General features: G+C 43.8%; 1 protein-coding gene across 3 annotated transcripts in view; it reads right to left on the minus strand.

Moving 5' to 3' along the window:
• USP24 (ubiquitin specific peptidase 24) overlaps nucleotides 1-17,587 on the minus strand; it is a 219,868-nt gene that overhangs the window by 85,200 nt on the left and 117,081 nt on the right. For all 3 annotated transcript variants that reach the window (XM_063427641.1, XM_063427640.1, XM_063427642.1), the window contains 2 exons: nucleotides 2,200-2,355; nucleotides 2,027-2,112 (listed from right to left, as the gene is read on the minus strand). In XM_063427641.1, the coding sequence (XP_063283711.1) occupies nucleotides 2,027-2,112; nucleotides 2,200-2,355 (242 nt within the window). The remainder of the gene's footprint in view (nucleotides 1-2,026; nucleotides 2,113-2,199; nucleotides 2,356-17,587) is intronic.

Genomic DNA, 17,587 nt, shown 5'->3' on the forward strand with positions numbered 1-17,587 from the left:
CAGTGCGGAGAGAGCGTGGGAGTGTCAGTATTATATTAAGTAGAAGCCTCTCTGATAACGGGGGCCATGGAAGCACAGTGCGGAGAGAGCGTGGGAGTGTCAGTATTATATTAAGCAGAAGCCTCTCTGATAACAGGGGCCATGGAAGCACAGTGCGGAGAGGGCGTGGGAGTGTCAGTATTATATTAAGTAGAAGCCTCTCTGATAACGGGGGCCATGGAAGCACAGTGCGGAGAGAGCGTGGGAGTGTCAGTATTATATTAAGTAGAAGCCTCTCTGATAACGGGGGCCATGGAAGCACAGTGCGGAGAGAGCGTGGGAGTGTCAGTATTATATTAAGCAGAAGCCTCTCTGATAACGGGGGCCATGGAAGCACAGTGCGGAGAGAGCGTGGGAGTGTCAGTATTATATTAAGTAGAAGCCTCTCTGATAAAGGGGGCCATGGAAGCACAGTGCGGAGAGAGCGTGGGAGTGTCAGTATTATATTAAGTAGAAGCCTCTCTGATAACGGGGGCCATGGAAGCACAGTGCGGAGAGGGCGTGGGAGTGTCAGTATTATATTAAGTAGAAGCCTCTCTGATAACGGGGGCCATGGAAGCACAGTGCGGAGAGGGCGTGGGAGTGTCAGTATTATATTAAGTAGAAGCCTCTCTGATAACGGGGGCCATGGAAGCACAGTGCGGAGAGGGCGTGGGAGTGTCAGTATTATATTAAGTAGAAGCCTCTCTGATAACGGGGGCCATGGAAGCACAGTGCGGAGAGGGCGTGGGAGTGTCAGTATTATATTAAGTAGAAGCCTCTCTGATAACGGGGGCCATGGAAGCACAGTGCGGAGAGAGCGTGGGAGTGTCAGTATTATATTAAGTAGAAGCCTCTCTGATAACGGGGGCCATGGAAGCACAGTGCGGAGAGGGCGTGGGAGTGTCAGTATTATATTAAGCAGAAGCCTCTCTGATAACGGGGGCCATGGAAGCACAGTGCGGAGAGGGCGTGGGAGTGTCAGTATTATATTAAGCAGAAGCCTCTCTGATAACGGGGGCCATGGAAGCACAGTGCGGAGAGAGCGTGGGAGTGTCAGTATTATATTAAGTAGAAGCCTCTCTGATAACGGGGGCCATGGAAGCACAGTGCGGAGAGAGCGTGGGAGTGTCAGTATTATATTAAGTAGAAGCCTCTCTGATAACGGGGGCCATGGAAGCACAGTGCGGAGAGGGCGTGGGAGTGTCAGTATTATATTAAGTAGAAGCCTCTCTGATAACGGGGGCCATGGAAGCACAGTGCGGAGAGGGCGTGGGAGTGTCAGTATTATATTAAGTAGAAGCCTCTCTGATAACGGGGGCCATGGAAGCACAGTGCGGAGAGGGCGTGGGAGTGTCAGTATTATATTAAGCAGAAGCCTCTCTGATAACGGGGGCCATGGAAGCACAGTGCGGAGAGGGCGTGGGAGTGTCAGTATTATATTAAGTAGAAGCCTCTCTGATAACGGGGGCCATGGAAGCACAGTGCGGAGAGGGCGTGGGAGTGTCAGTATTATATTAAGTAGAAGCCTCTCTGATAACGGGGGCCATGGAAGCACAGTGCGGAGAGGGCGTGGGAGTGTCAGTATTATATTAAGTAGAAGCCTCTCTGATAACGGGGGCCATGGAAGCACAGTGCGGAGAGAGCGTGGGAGTGTCAGTATTATATTAAGTAGAAGCCTCTCTGATAACGGGGCCATGGAAGCACAGTGCGGAGAGAGCGTGGGAGTGTCAGTGTATTAAATTAAGCAGAAGCCTCTCTGATAACGGGGGCCATGGAAGTACAGTGCAGGGGGAGGTGTATTATATTAAGCAGGAGCGTCCCTAATAACAGGGGGCCATGGAAGTACATGGAAAGGGTCTTATATTAAGCAGGAGCATGTTTTTTTTAGCTCCGTTTTGACCGGGCATACAGTAAAGTAAATGAGGCCATCAGTCAAATGGAAACATATTTTATTGTTCACAGAGAACTAAGTCCTTTAACTTAAATGCAAAACACAGTTCCTTACCTTGGTTCCTCCAGGTTGGCAAGCTGGTACAGCATATCGAATACATTGCAGACCAGAGCCATCACCACACCAGGGAGGGATTTTTCCTGCAAATTGCACAATTCGAAACTTTATTGTACTTACAGACCTGATCAACTGACCAAAAAGAACATTTACGCCACCCTGGTGCCTACCTGTTCCATAACATAGGAGGAGTTGAATGTGGCGCTACTGCTACTGCTGGCCGAGGTTTCCGCCGGCGTACCTCCTCCCAGTGTCTTCACAGTCAGAGCTTGCTCATCTGAAAATCCCAACTGATGGAGCAGCTTCTGGTCTTTATTAACTGTCAACTGGAACAGACAACAGATAACTGGATGAAAAACGCTCCTTAACAGACAAATGGCCCCAATATTTTATAACAAATAAAGCAACAGATTTTAATTTAAACTGTTGGCTTAAAATCTTAAATGTAATCAATATCTCATCACGTCTGAAATAGCAGAATACTAAAAAAAAACTGCTTGCTAATAATTGCTTTGGATTACTGGAAAACCAAGAGACCGGTTTATAGCAGCAGTTATGATGAGCTGAGGTGGATTATTTAGAGTGAAATTCGCAGGACTTATCGTAAAATGGCTTAACAAAAATAACAAAAAAAATATAAACCCCAGCGATCAAGGCTAACTGGCAAACATACGTAAACTATAAACAGAATCAACGCTCTATCTGGTGCAGTAGCTGTAGTTCATCCTTGTGGATACAAATCAATACAAACAAAAAAAGGTAAACAGCGCTGGAACTTAATTACATACGTAGAGGAAGATGGCAGTTTCAAAAATATGCATTGTAACGGAGCTCCTTGTACCCCGACTGGGTACCTCCGCCAAGGACCGCTTCCAACTGGAACAGGGGACAAACCGCAGCACTTCTGCACACAGTCGCCGTGGCTTGACTGTGGCCCTGGAACCGCTCCTTCCTGGAGCCGAATGGGGAATTAGCTCTAGTCCTTACAAGGACTTTCCCCGTTGAATCCCCTGCCAGCTGGAAAAGCAGACACAGGAGTAAATATTGCCCTCCAATAACAGGACGAAACACAGTTTTGGAGTGAAAGCTGGAATAGATTTTAATGGGAGCCACACTTGGCCTTATTTGACAATCCCCATGCAAGGGGTACGCCCACATGGACCTTGTTGGGGACAGGGACACAAACTTACAAACCAATAATAACACATTTACAATGTAAGGTACTCCCACACATGACACACAATCCCTTGGGAGATAATTGGATCAGTAACTGAACTAATTCTAATCCAATTATCTCCAAGCACAGAAAAAAACAAATTTCTAAAAAAAAGTCCCAAAAGTACCCCAAAACACGATATCCCCACAAATGTTACATCCCTGATCTGGGTGGCCAACATATCCAAAAATCACCCAGATCAGTTCAGGGATTCAGGAATTTCCTGGAAGTCATAGTTTTGACCGACCGTGCACATGGTCCTATGCCCAAAACAGTTCTGTGAAATCAGTGCTAACGGTCGGTCAAGTTTGGTAGTCTTTTCCAGGTTTCCCTGTAGGGCCCATAGTCTGTGGGCAGGAGGCTGGCAAGTAGGCTCCTCCAGGAGCTCGTGGCAAACTCACCTGGAGAGGGGAGTTTTTCACATATCTTCCTCCTTTCGGGGAGACTATCCAGACCCCAGACCTCCAATCGGTCTGGGTCTGTGATAGTCTGGTGGCCTTTCCCAAAAGGCGTAGTTGTCCAGACGGCCTCCTGCTACAACTGTCGTTTGTACATCCAGTGTCCTGCGGGGAAACAACCTGGATGCATTTCCCCCTGGTTGGACCAAGTACTCGCTGGGGATGCAGTTTCCCTCGTCCGTTCCTGGTGGGCAGAGGCCAGCAGCGCTCTGTCCCGTAGCCAGCATATCAGCTGGGTTGGTTGGTGGGTCGTCAGACCCCAGTACAAAGGGGTAGGTAGGGAAGAGGCCAGCTCTTCTGCTCGAAGGGGGTCAGTAGAGGCCTTAGTTACCTCTCCTGCACCGGGACCAAGGTTGAGAATGGGCAGTTGGGGATCTGGGTAGGCTGCCCAGCATCCCTGTCAGGTTAGTGCAGAGACCTGGTCCCATCTGCACCATCCACACTAGGGTGCTGGTCCCTGAACGACAGCCCCATCCGCTGGTGAGGGGGACCGACCGTCCCCTCCCAAGGTGTCTCTGGCAGCCGCTGGGAAGGGAGACCGACTGTCTCTACTCACTGTAACACACACTGACGCTGGGGGGAGAGACCAACCGTCTCCACTCCCTGTAACACACTCTGCTCCTGGGGAGGAAGGCAGACACACCTCTCCCTGGAATATACACTGCCGCTGGGTAGTGAGACTGGTTGGGGAGGAAGGCAGACACACTCCGCTCCCTGTGCTGCACACTGCTGCTGGGGAGTGAGACCAGTTGTCTCCACTCCCTGTAACACACTCGGCCGCTGGGGAGAGGGACCGACTGTCTCCTCTCCCAATAATACACTTGGCCGCTGAGGAGGAGGGACAAAACACTCCGCTCTCTGTACTACACACTGCTGTTGGGGAGAGGGACCGATTGTCTCCACTCCCTGTAGGATACACCGCCGCTGGGGACGAAGGACAACACACTCCGCTACCTGTGACACTCTCTGCCGCTGGGGAAAGAGACCGACCATCTTCTCTCCCAATAATACACTCTGCCGCTGAGGAGGAAGGACGATACTGCTCTCCCATACTGCTGCTGGGGAGAGTGACCGACTGTCCCTACTCCTAACAACTCCATCTGGGGTTGGGGATCTGGGCAGACTGCCCAGCATCCCGGTAGGGCTGGTGGAGAGACCTTGGTCCCATCTCCACCTGCCAACTGGTGGTATTCCCAGGACCAGTCTATAAGGTCCCCTTGTTTCTGGAGCTGGTAGTGAAACAGGAGGTACAGCAGCCAGGTCTCCCCACCTGGAGTGTGCCAGGTCTGGGTAAGCCACCCAGCTTTCCTGCTCTGCGTCAACGTGCTGTGGCTTAATAGAGTATAGCAGTTTTACATAGTCTATTTCCGGTTCCTGCTCCATGGCAACTAGACAGCGGAGGTCTTGTCCCAGCCAAATATATCCTGGACCCTGTAGCATCGCTCCCCAGTAATAATAGATAGCCCAGTACCGTGACTCTGCTGGACTGTCAAAGTCGTCGTCCTCCTCCTCCAAGGCCTTCCATAACAAGCCAGGGCTTCTGTAGTTCTCCCCCTCCGGTTGAACGCCCTCTGCCATCCAAGTCTCTCGCTGGACTGTGCACCACCATAGCACCCGGTATGAGTTGTCCAGGATAGGTTCCCTCTCTACTAGGGATTCAAGGTGCCTTACCCGCTCTGTCACGGGTTGTTCCCCCAGAAGCTCCATCCGCCAGGTCACTTGTTCCCAGAAGCGGTGCGCTAAACTAGGAAGACTCTCCTGCCGCTGAAACTGAACTTACTCCAGGGCGTCGTACCATAGTTCTTTCTGGGCTGCATCCCTCCCAGGGACTAGCATACCTCATTCTCCTGAATTACTCGCCCATCCTTCCACTGATGTAGTGCTGGATTTCCCAAAGCTAGGAAGCCATCCCACCGCTGCCAACCAATATAACGGAGCTCCCTATACCCCGACTGGGTACCTCTGCCAAGGACTAGTATGTTTAAATAAAGTTGTTAGAAAGCACAGCATTATGGGCAGAACGTGTACAGGAAGTGTATCAGCCTCCATTTTGAGAAGATACAGTAAAAAGCAAGCCATGTACTTCTCATCTCTAGTCATCACCCCTGAGAGAGCTTAAAAAGTGAGTTCTTGCTATGTTATCCTGTATTATTGATCATTTTTTCTTTGTTGTATGCAATACTTTACTGATTGAAGTTTATTTATATAAATTTGTAGTTTCACCTGGCTTGTTCTAATAAATTTGAGATCAAAGAAATATGGTATCTGAAGTTTATGGAGCAGGAAGGTTTAGCTCTCTGTCAAAGAGACAGAACAGTGAAATTTCTGCTGACCTTTGGGATGAAGATAAGCTGACTTTGGAAGCTTTGGAAGCAAGCAGCCAGGCTACACAGAGACGCGCTCTGTCACGCAGCACTGACACTTCAACGGTCTCTATACAGCAGGACAGCTTCTCCCCCGCAACCATGTCTCACAGTGGGGCATCTTCTTGTAAAACACGATCACACGCAAGCTCATCCAAGTCATCTGTCGCAAATGCAGCAGCGATCGCCCGTTCGAAAGCCGAAGCAGTAAGGGCCAAGGCCGCATTCGCAGACCAAGAGTTGCAGATAAAAAAAAGAAAAGGCTCACCTAGAAGCATCTCTGAATATGCAGCGGGCTATCCTAGAAGCTAACATGGAGAGGCTAGCAGTAGACAGACGCTGCTGCCGCCATTGCAGAAGCAAAAGCATTAGAAGCAGCTGTCTACGATGAGCCAAGAGTAAGTAGCAGCATACTGGGTCTAGAGGAAGACCACCAAGATTCCATGCAGCGCACTTCAGACTATGTCTACCAGCACTCTAACCCAAGCAGTACTCCACAGCAATAAATCAAACGTCAGTGAGTCACATCAAATAAAGCCGGTGTCAACCACCTGCTTTCACTCTAAGGGAGTATGCAACAAGCCGGTACAAGCCGCCAACCTTATGCAAGTATGAACCCAGCCCGCCCAAAGAAGAGACTCCTACCAGGTATGCCCATACACCACACTACGATACAACAACAGCCTACCCAAATGCCAACCAGGCTTCTGTAGACCTTGACAAGTTCCTTGCAAAGCGTGAGTTAGTTACCCAAGGACTTACCAAATTCAGTGATCATCCCCAGCATTACAGGGCATGGCGATCTTCTTTCCAGAGTGCCATCAAAGGTCTAGATCTATCCAGGGAACACATAGATCTCCTCATGAAGTGACTTGGCAATGATTCTGCTGAGCATGCAAAAAGGATCAGAGACATTATTATAAACCACCCAGAGATAGGCCTTACAGACATCTGGAGTAGGCTGGATAGATGTTATGGCTCACCAGAGGCTATAGAGAGTACACTTTTTAAAAGGATAGAGGACTTCCCAAGAATACCTAACAAAGGTTACCAAAGGCTCAGAGAATTCAGTGACCCGTGTATGGAGTTACGAGTCGCTAAAGCAGAAGGAGACTTACTCGGCCTTTCTTATCTTGACTCAGCTATAGGTATTAACTCCTTAGCACAAAAACTTCCTTATGAGTTGCACGAAAGATGGATCGCTTATGGCTGTAACTACAAACGAAAACACAATGTACCTCTTCCACCCTTTACAGAGTTTGTGGACATATAAGCAGGAACGAAAGACGACCCCAGTTTCATTTTTCCAGTGTCTTATGCCACTTCTTCTGGTCCTAAGCAACTCAGGGCTCCAGTGGCAGTGCACAAAACTAAAATTTATTCCCACAGATCTGCAGAGTCTCAGCCAGAGGATCAAGATAGTGACCATGCTACGTTCTGCCCTCTGCATAAGACGCAACACCCTCTTCGGAAATGCAGAACCTTCAGGGCAAAGACCATGCGGGATCGCAAAGCCTTCCTCAAGGAGAACAACATCTGTTAAGCGCCTCAGCAGTCCTTACTCCCTTAAGACCTGTGCAGGTACAGTGGAGACGGCAGGGAGAAGAGCTGACGGCCTACAAATCGAGTCTATGGATGATCACCTGAATCACATAGCACTTCTAATACAAGAACTAGATGATCAGGCTCAGATAATCTTACTCCTAGGGAGGGATATCTTGCAAGCCCACAAAGCAAATTAATGGTCCTCACAACGCCCCATATACCCCCAAAAAAAATCGATCTTGGATGGGTCATTATAGGCGATGTTTGCCTGGGGGGCGCACACAAACCGGTATCTGTTAATAACTTACTCACTAGTACACTAGAGAATGGTCATCCTTCTCTCTTGCAGCCCTTCCAAAATCGCATCCTCACAAAGGAGCTACCCCACAGCAACCCTGTACCTCTTCCTTTCCTAAGTTCCCCCGTGACAGCAATATCTATGACAGGGACCAAGACAACTTAGGATGCACAGTGTTCAGGAGAGCAAAGGAGGACAATCAGGAAGCAATGTCAATTGAAGATGGGCTTTTCCTGGAAGTTATGAACAAGAGTGAACTTGAAAAAGCCAACGAGGAGCAGACTCATGCTCAAGCGCTTGTCAACGTTCTCAAGGAACAACTTAAAGAAGCCAAAAAGGTGACAGATTCCAGCAATGGTGAATATCTCTCCAAAGAACTGCAAAATGCACACAGTGAACAGCTCATGGGGATCCGTCGGGAAGAGGAAATGGAAATATCTGATGATGACAGCAGCGACATCCCAAATAAAAAAGTCAGTCGACAAATCAGCTTTAGCAGCTCAGGCGTATGCACTAAAAGAAGAAAATGACAGTCTACGGTGGCAGCTGGATGCATACAGGAACGAGGTGGAGCTTCTAAAACAAGAGAAGGGACATCATGGTGGGACTGAGGAAAGCCTAATAAAAGACCAGCAACTGCAGTTTTTACAACAAGCAATGCAAAATATGCAACAGCGACTAGTAGCTATGAAGGAAGAGTTAAACAATAACAGAGTGTTGAGGATAAGGAGGTCCACCCGCCCAGAACAATGGCATTTTGTGCCTAAAGACTACAATCCTGCAGACCTAGCAACCAGATCTGTTGCAGCCAGCCATCTCGAAAGTACTTCATGGTTCACATGTCCCACCTTTCTGCGCAGTCCCGACTGCAACATTAATGACTTTGCCACATTTAATCTGATCAATGTCGACAAGGATCAGGAAATCATCCCTCAGGTTTCTACCTCAGTCACAACAACTTCTCTCAACCAGATTAAAACCCACCGTTTTAGCAGGTTCTCCACCTGGAAGTCACTAGTACGAGCTATCACTTGCCTAATCCACATAGCTCAGTCCTAAAAAAAGGAGCCACCATCTCATGACAACTGCAAAGGTTGGCATCACTGTAAAAAAGTCTACACAGCAACTGACCTAGAACAATCTAAAAATTGGATAATATCTGTTGTACAGAGAGAAGTCTTCGCCAAAGAAAACGACTGTATTGTTAACCAGAAACCTGTTCCTAAAGACAGCGTTTAAAAGAAACTATCTAATCCTGGATCAAAATGGCCTGTTGAGAGTAGGAGGCCGTTTAAAAGAAGGCAAGTTAGAGTTTTCGGAGAAACATCCTTTAGTGATCCCAGGCCACCACCACATTGCCTACTTACTCATCCAACACTACCATGACCAAACCAAACACCAGGACTGACTGTTTACTGAAGGAGCTTTACAAGCTGCTGAACTGTGGATAGTTGGAGCTAAGAGATGTGTGAGCAAGTTCCTTTTCAAGTGTGTTACCTGCTGTAAACTTTGTGGAACGTTACAGACACAAAAGATGGCCAATTTACCATGGATCCGCCTTTTGATGTTGTACTTATGAGAGACTGCCAGGCACAAAGGAATGAGTGGACGTTAGGTCTGATCACCAGAGTACTGCCAAGCGAGGATAAGTGTATCCGTAAAGTCGAAGTCAAGAACTTCCAGCAGAACGAGGCCAAAGTATTTTTAAGACCAGTGGCCGAACTTGTTCCGTTGTTTTATGCAGAAGACTGTCAGTGACGTCACATAACGTCAGGCGGGGAGTGTTCTGTCCTCCAGACTTTATTCATTATGTTTGTGCTTTGTTGTTTAGAATAGTATGTTTAACCCCTTGAGGACGCAGGACGGTTCAGGACCGTCATCGGCATTTTTGCGTTGCCGACCGACGACGGTCCTGAACCGTCCTAAATTTAAAATGTACTTACCCGATCGCCGTCGTTCCCCCGGCGGCGATCGGCGGTGCTCCCGTTGTGGGGAGACTGCCTGCAGCCCAGACAGTCTCCCCATGGCGGATTAGGACCCCTGGGGCCATGTGATCGCCCAACAGGGCGACCACATGGTCACAATAGGTGTCCTAGACTCTGCCTGCAGGGGGACTGTCTGTGCTGACAGGCAGTCTCCCTGCCAGTGTAAAATCAAAAAAAAAATTTAAAGTTATAGTTAATAAAAAAAAAAAATATTATTATATATGTGTATATATAGACATATATTATACCTATATAATATATGTCTATATATCATATATATAATGTCATGCTAAGTGTATTTTTATATTAATATGTACATATATTAATATAAAAATACACTTATAATTAATTTGCACACGTATATATATAATATATATAATAACTATATATATTGTATATATATATTATTATAAAATACGAATAATAAATAATTTAAATTAAATTAAAAAAATTAAAAATAATAATAAAAAATTGAAAAAAAATTATATATCTATACGAAATTTTATTCTAACTGTATTTTGATATTAATATATATATATTTATATCAAAATACACTTAGAATGAAATTGTATATATATCTATGTATATTTAAATAAATAAAAAGAATGCAAACTATTCATATGTCGATATACAAAATTACATAAATAATTATATAAATATACACGTAGACTTCAAATATATAAATATGCATATATATTTAAATTCTACGTGCGTATTTAGGTAATATTTTTACATAATTAAGTTATTTTATTGATTGCAATTTAAGGGACCTGCCTGCCAACCCAGGCCGAAAGACCAGAGAATTTAATTTGCTATCACTGTATTTTACCCTGTAACGTTCTACGACACCCTAAAACATGTACATGGGGGGTACTGTTTTACTCGGGAGACTTCGCTGAACACAAATATTAGTGATTCAAAACAGTAAAACATATTACAGCGATGATATTGTCAGTGAAAGTGACTTTTTTTTGCATTTTTCACACACAAACAGCACTTTTACTGATGATATAATTGTTGTGATACATTTTCCAGTTTTGAAACACTAATATTTGTGTTCAGCAAAGTCTCCTGAGTAGAACAGGACCCCCATGTACAGGTTTTATAGCGTTTTTGAAAGTTACAGGGTCAAATATATAGGTCAAATATTTTTACATTGAAAATGGCCAGGTTGGTTACGTTGCCTTTGAGAGCATATGGTAGCCCAGGAATGAGAATTACCCCCATGATGGCATACCATTTGCAAAAGAAGACAACCCAAGGTATTGCAAATGGGGTAAGTCCAGTCGTTTTTAGTAACCACTTAGTCACAAACACTGGCCAAAATTAGCGTTCAATTTAGTTTTTTACTTTTTTCACACACAAACAAATATGAACGCTAACTTTGGCCAGTGTTTGCGACTAAGTGGCTACTAAAAAAGTCTGGACATACCCCATATTGAATACCCTGGGTTGTCTACTTTTAAAAAAACATGTACATGTGGGGTGTTATTTAGCAATTTATGACAGATAACAGTGTTACAATGTCACTATTGATACATTTTAAAAATGTATGTTTTGAAACCGCAATATCCTACTTGTACTTATAGCCCTATAACATGCAAAAAAAAAGCAAAAAGCATGTAAACACTGGGTATTTTTGAACTCAGGACAACATTTTGAATCTATTTAGCAGTTTTTTTCATTCGCTTTTGTAGATGAGTAAAAGATTTTTCACATAAAATTCAAAAAACGTGTATTTTTTTCAATTTTTCATCATATTTTTTCATTTTTTTTAAATTAAATTAGATGAGATTATATAAATAATGGTATGTAAAGAAAGCCCCTTTTGTCCTGAAAAAAACAATATAGAATTTGTATGGGAACAGTAAATGAGAGAGCGGAAAATTACAGCTAAACACAAACACCACAAAAGTGTAAAAAGATGCCTGGTCGCAAATGTACAACATCGCAAAAAAAGTCCAGTCCTTAAGGGGTTAAATAAAGTTGTTAGAAAGCACAGCATTATGGGCAGAACGTGTACAGGAAGTGTATCAGCCTCCATTTTGAGAAGATACAGTAAAAAGCAAGCCATGTACTTCTCATCTCTAGTCATCACCCCTGAGAGAGCTTAAAAAGTGAGTTCTTGCTATGTTATCCTGTATTATTGATCATTGTTTCTTTGTTGTATGCAATACTTTACTGATTGAAGTTTATTTATATAAATTTGTAGTTTCACCTGGCTTGTTCTAATAAATTTGAGATCAAAGAAATATGGTATCTGAAGTTTATGGAGCAGGAAGGTTTAGCTCTCTGTCCTAGAGACAGAACACTAGTCCTTAAAGATTTTCCCCGTTGATTCCCCTGCAAGCTGGAACAGCAGACACAGGAGTAAATCTTATTTCCCTCCAATAACAAGACGACAAACAGTTTTGGAGTGTAAGATGGAATAGCTTTTAATGGTGCCACACAAGCCTTTTATGACAATCACCAAGCAAGGGGTACGCCCACATGGTCCTTGTTGGGGACAGGGACACAAACCAATAACACATTTACAATGTAAGGCACTCCCACATGACACACAATCCCTCCCCTCTGCATGGGAGATAATTGGATCAGTAACTGCACTAATTATCATCAAATTATCTCTAAGCACAGAAAAAACATACATTTCTAAAAAGTCCCAAAACACATGATATCTCCACAAACACATATTACACCCCCTGACAGTCCTGATCTGGGTGACCAACATATCCAAAAATCATCCAGATCTATTATGAAGTCATAGTTTTGACCGACCGTGCATATGGTCCTATGCACAAAACAGATCCATGAAATCAGTGCTAACAGTTGGTCAATTTGTGGTAGTCTTTTACAGGTTTGCCTGTAGGGCCCATAGTCCAGGAGCTTGTGGCAAACTCACTTAGAGAGGAGAGTTTGTCACATGCATTAGGGATTGACCGATTATCGGACCGGCCGATATTCTGTATACTGATACCGATAATGCAGACCAGGACCACCATCAGAGTCCTGGGTGGCCACAGCTAGCCTGTCTAACTCTCGCAAGTCCCGCAGCCGTCAGAGCCTTGTCACGGGTTTCCATGGCAACGCTCCACGCAGCACACAAGCCGCAAGACTTAGACAGGGGAGCTGAAGGGAAGGTAAGGTAAGAGCTTGCTGGGCCCCCTTTGCACAGTCCATGCCACCTGACCACCAGGGAATGCCATGTCCCCCCTCCCTGGCCAAGTAAGAAGCAGGGAGGGGGGACTAAACCCCCCCCAATTTTTCACACTTAACATACCTACAAAAACACACACACTCTGCATTCATTACATACACACATTGCGCGCGCGCGCACACACACACACATTCTGCAGAGTGTGTTTGTATAGTGTGTACATAACGAATGCAAACACACACACTACACAAACACACACACTCTGCTTTCATTATATACACACTACACACTGCATTCATTACATTTACGCACTACACAAACACACACACACACACTGAATTCACTATACACACACTACACAACCACTATGCAGTGTGTGTGTTTGTGCAGTGTGTGTATATAATGAATGCAAACACCTACACTCTGCATTCATTATATACACACTGCACAAACACACTACACAAACACACTACACAAACACACTACACAAACACACTACACAAACACACTACACAAACACACTACACAAACACACTACACAAACACACTACACAAACACACTACACAAACACACTACACAAACACACTACACAAACACACTACACAAACACACTACACAAACACACTACACAAACACACTACACAAACACACTACACAAACACACTACACAAACACACTACACAAACACACTACACAAACACACTACACAAACACACTACACAAACACACACTGCATCCAATACTCAAATACTCCCACTACACACACACATATTCTTGAAAACATAAAATAAAAATCACACTGACATGTATATTTTGTGCATTTACCTTTATTTTATTTATTTTGCAAAAAAAAAAAAAAAATGAACATGTTCAGTTAACAGTAGATTTGTGTAGAAATAGTTAATAAAAAAAAAAAAAAGGTAAATGTACAGAATATTGGCAAGTTATCAGCTATCGGACTGAAAGTTCAAAGATTATCAGTATCGGCTCTAAAAAAATCACTGTCAATCCCTAACATGCATCTTTAAAAAATAAATATAAGAAAATAACAGTGCAGCGCATTGGCAAATGGTGCAGATGGTGTGAGTGTTCCTTTGGCACTATTTTGGAATTTTACCTTTTCCTCTGCTGTTCACCTTTTTAGGTTTGTATATTTAAAAGTAATATGTGCTGAATGTATGGAATGAAAAGCCTGACAAATAACGGCATCTGAAACCGATACCCCATTCAAAATGAAAGCAGCCCGGCAAGCAGGGACAACGAAAGGAAAAGCCCAAAGTGAGCATGGAAACATTGAAACCAGAAAAGAGGGTTTTGTTATAATCAATAGTGAATAATACAGGAATTCCCAAAACCTTAAATACAAAACAGATAAAATACTAGCGCAGATCTTTATCTGGTTTTTCTTCTGAACATTGTAAATACTTTACCTTTATGTCTTCGTTCTAAAATGTGTGGCTGTGACAGTCATCGTGGCATCCCCCTGTGGTATGGTCCCAGCCATGAATGTTAAAATTAGGTAATAAAGCTACAACGTTTTACATTTACCTACGCACAGTTTGGGTTTTCTTTTACTTTTTCTTCTCCCTACTTGTCTGGCTGTAACAAAACTGAAACAAGACTGGCAAAGTCCAAACTATGTAACCAGAAATACTAGCCTTTTTTTGGACATAATTAGACAACATCTACGTCCACAGACTTCGTATAACCCAGTAACACTAGCTATTATTGGATATAACCGTCCCCAGACTACGTATAACCCAGTAACACTAGCTATTATTGGATATAACCGTCCCCAGACTACGAATAAACCAGTAACACTAGCTATTATTGGATATAACCGTCCCCAGACTACGTATAACCCAGTAACACTAGCTATTATTGGATATAACCGTCCCCAGACGACGTATAACCCAGTAACACTAGCTATTATTGGATATAACCGCCCCCAGACTACGTATAACCCAGTAACACTAGCTATTATTGGATATAACCGTCCCCAGACGACGTATAACCCAGTAACACTAGCTATTATTGGATATAACCGTCCCCAGACTACGAATAAACCAGTAACACTAGCTATTATTGGATATAACCGTCCCCAGACTACGTATAACACAGTAACACTAGCTATTATTGGATATAACCGCCCCCAGACTACGTATAACCCAGTAACACTAGCTATTATTGGATATAACCATCCCCAGACGACGTATAACCCAGTAACACTAGCTATTATTGGATATAAACGTCCACAGACTACGTATAACCCAGTAACACTAGCTATTATTGGATATAACCGTCCCCAGTTCTTCGTATAACCCAGTAACACTAGCTATTATTGGATATAACCGCCCCCAGACTACGTATAACCCAGTAACACTAGCTATTATTGGATATAACCGTCCCCAGACTACGTATAACCCAGTAACACTAGCTATTATTGGATATAACCGTCCCCAGACTACGTATAACCCAGTAACACTAGCTATTATTGGATATAACCGTCCCCAAACTACGTATAACCCAGTAACACTAGCTATTATTGGATATAACCGTCCCCAGACTACGTATAACCCAGTAACACTAGCTATTATTGGATATAACCGTCCCCAGACTACGTATAACCCAGTAACACTAGCTATTATTGGATATAACCGTCCCCAGACTACGTATAACACAGTAACACTAGCTATTATTGGATATAACCGCCCCCAGACTACGTATAACCCAGTAACACTAGCTATTATTGGATATAACCATCCCCAGACGACGTATAACCCAGTAACACTAGCTATTATTGGATATAAACGTCCACAGACTACGTATAACCCAGTAACACTAGCTATTATTGGATATAACCGTCCCCAGTTCTTCGTATAACCCAGTAACACTAGCTATTATTGGATATAACCGTCCCCAGACTTCGTATAACCCAGTAACACTAGCTATTATTGGATATAACCGTCCCCAAACTACGTATAACCCAGTAACACTAGCTATTATTGGATATAAACGTCCCCAGACTACGTATAACCCAGTAACACTAGCTATTATTGGATATAACCGCCCCCAGACTACGTATAACCCAGTAACACTAGCTATTATTGGATATAACCGTCCCCAGACTACGTATAACCCAGTAACACTAGCTATTATTGGATATAACCATCCCCAGACGACGTATAACCCAGTAACACTAGCTATTATTGGATATAACCGCCCCCAGACTACGTATAACCCAGTAACACTAGCTATTATTGGATATAACCGTCCCCAGACGACGTATAACCCAGTAACACTAGCTATTATTGGATATAACCGCCCCCAGACTACGTATAACCCAGTAACACTAGCTATTATTGGATATAACCGTCCCCAGACGACGTATAACCCAGTAACACTAGCTATTATTGGATATAACCGCCCCCAGACTACGTATAACCCAGTAACACTAGCTATTATTGGATATAACCGTCCCCAGACTACGTATAACCCAGTAACACTAGCAATTATTGGATAAAACAGTCCCCAGACTTCGTATAACACAGTAACACTAGCTATTTATTGGATATAACCGCCCCCAGACTACGTATAACCCAGTAAAACTAGCTATTATTGGATATAACCGCCCCCAGACGACGTATAACCCAGTAACACTAGCTATTATTGGATATAACCGTCCCCAGACTATGTATAACCCAGTAACACTAGCTATTATTGGAGATAACCATCCCCAGACTACGTATAACCCAGTAACACTAGCTATTATTGGATATAACTGCCCCAAGACTACGTATAACCAAGTAACACTAGCTATTATTGGATATAACCATCCCCAGACTATGTATAACCCAGTAACACTAGCTATTATTGGATATAACCGCCCCCAGACTATGTATAACCCAGTAACACTAGCTATTATTGGATATAACCGTCCCCAGACTACGGATAACCCAGTAACACTAGCTATTATTGGATATAACCGTCCCCAGACTACGTATAACCCAGTAACACCAGCTATTATTGGATATAACCGCCCCCAGACTACGTATAACCCAGTAACACTAGCTATTATTGGATATAACCGTCCCCAGACTACGTATAACCCAGTAACACTAGCTATTATTGGATATAACCGTCCTCTGACTACGTATAACGCAGTAACACTAGCTATTATTGGATATAACCACCCCCAGACTACGTATAACCCAGAAACACTAGCTATTATTGGATATAACCGTCCCCAGACTACGTATAACACAGTAACACTAGCTGCTATTGGATATAACTGCCCCCAGACTATGTATAACCCAGTAACACTAGCTATTATTGGATATAACCGTCCCCAGACTACGTATAACCCAGTAACACTAGCTATTATTGGATATAACCGTCCCCAGAGTACGTATAACACAGTAACACTAGCTATTATTGGATATAACCGCCCCCAGACTACGTATAACCCAGTAACACTAGCTATTATTGGATATAACCGTCCCCAGACGACGTATAACCCAGTAACACTAGCTATT

Source organism: Pelobates fuscus, chromosome 7 (genome assembly GCF_036172605.1).
Source record: "Pelobates fuscus isolate aPelFus1 chromosome 7, aPelFus1.pri, whole genome shotgun sequence".
Classification (NCBI taxonomy): domain Eukaryota; kingdom Metazoa; phylum Chordata; class Amphibia; order Anura; family Pelobatidae; genus Pelobates; species Pelobates fuscus.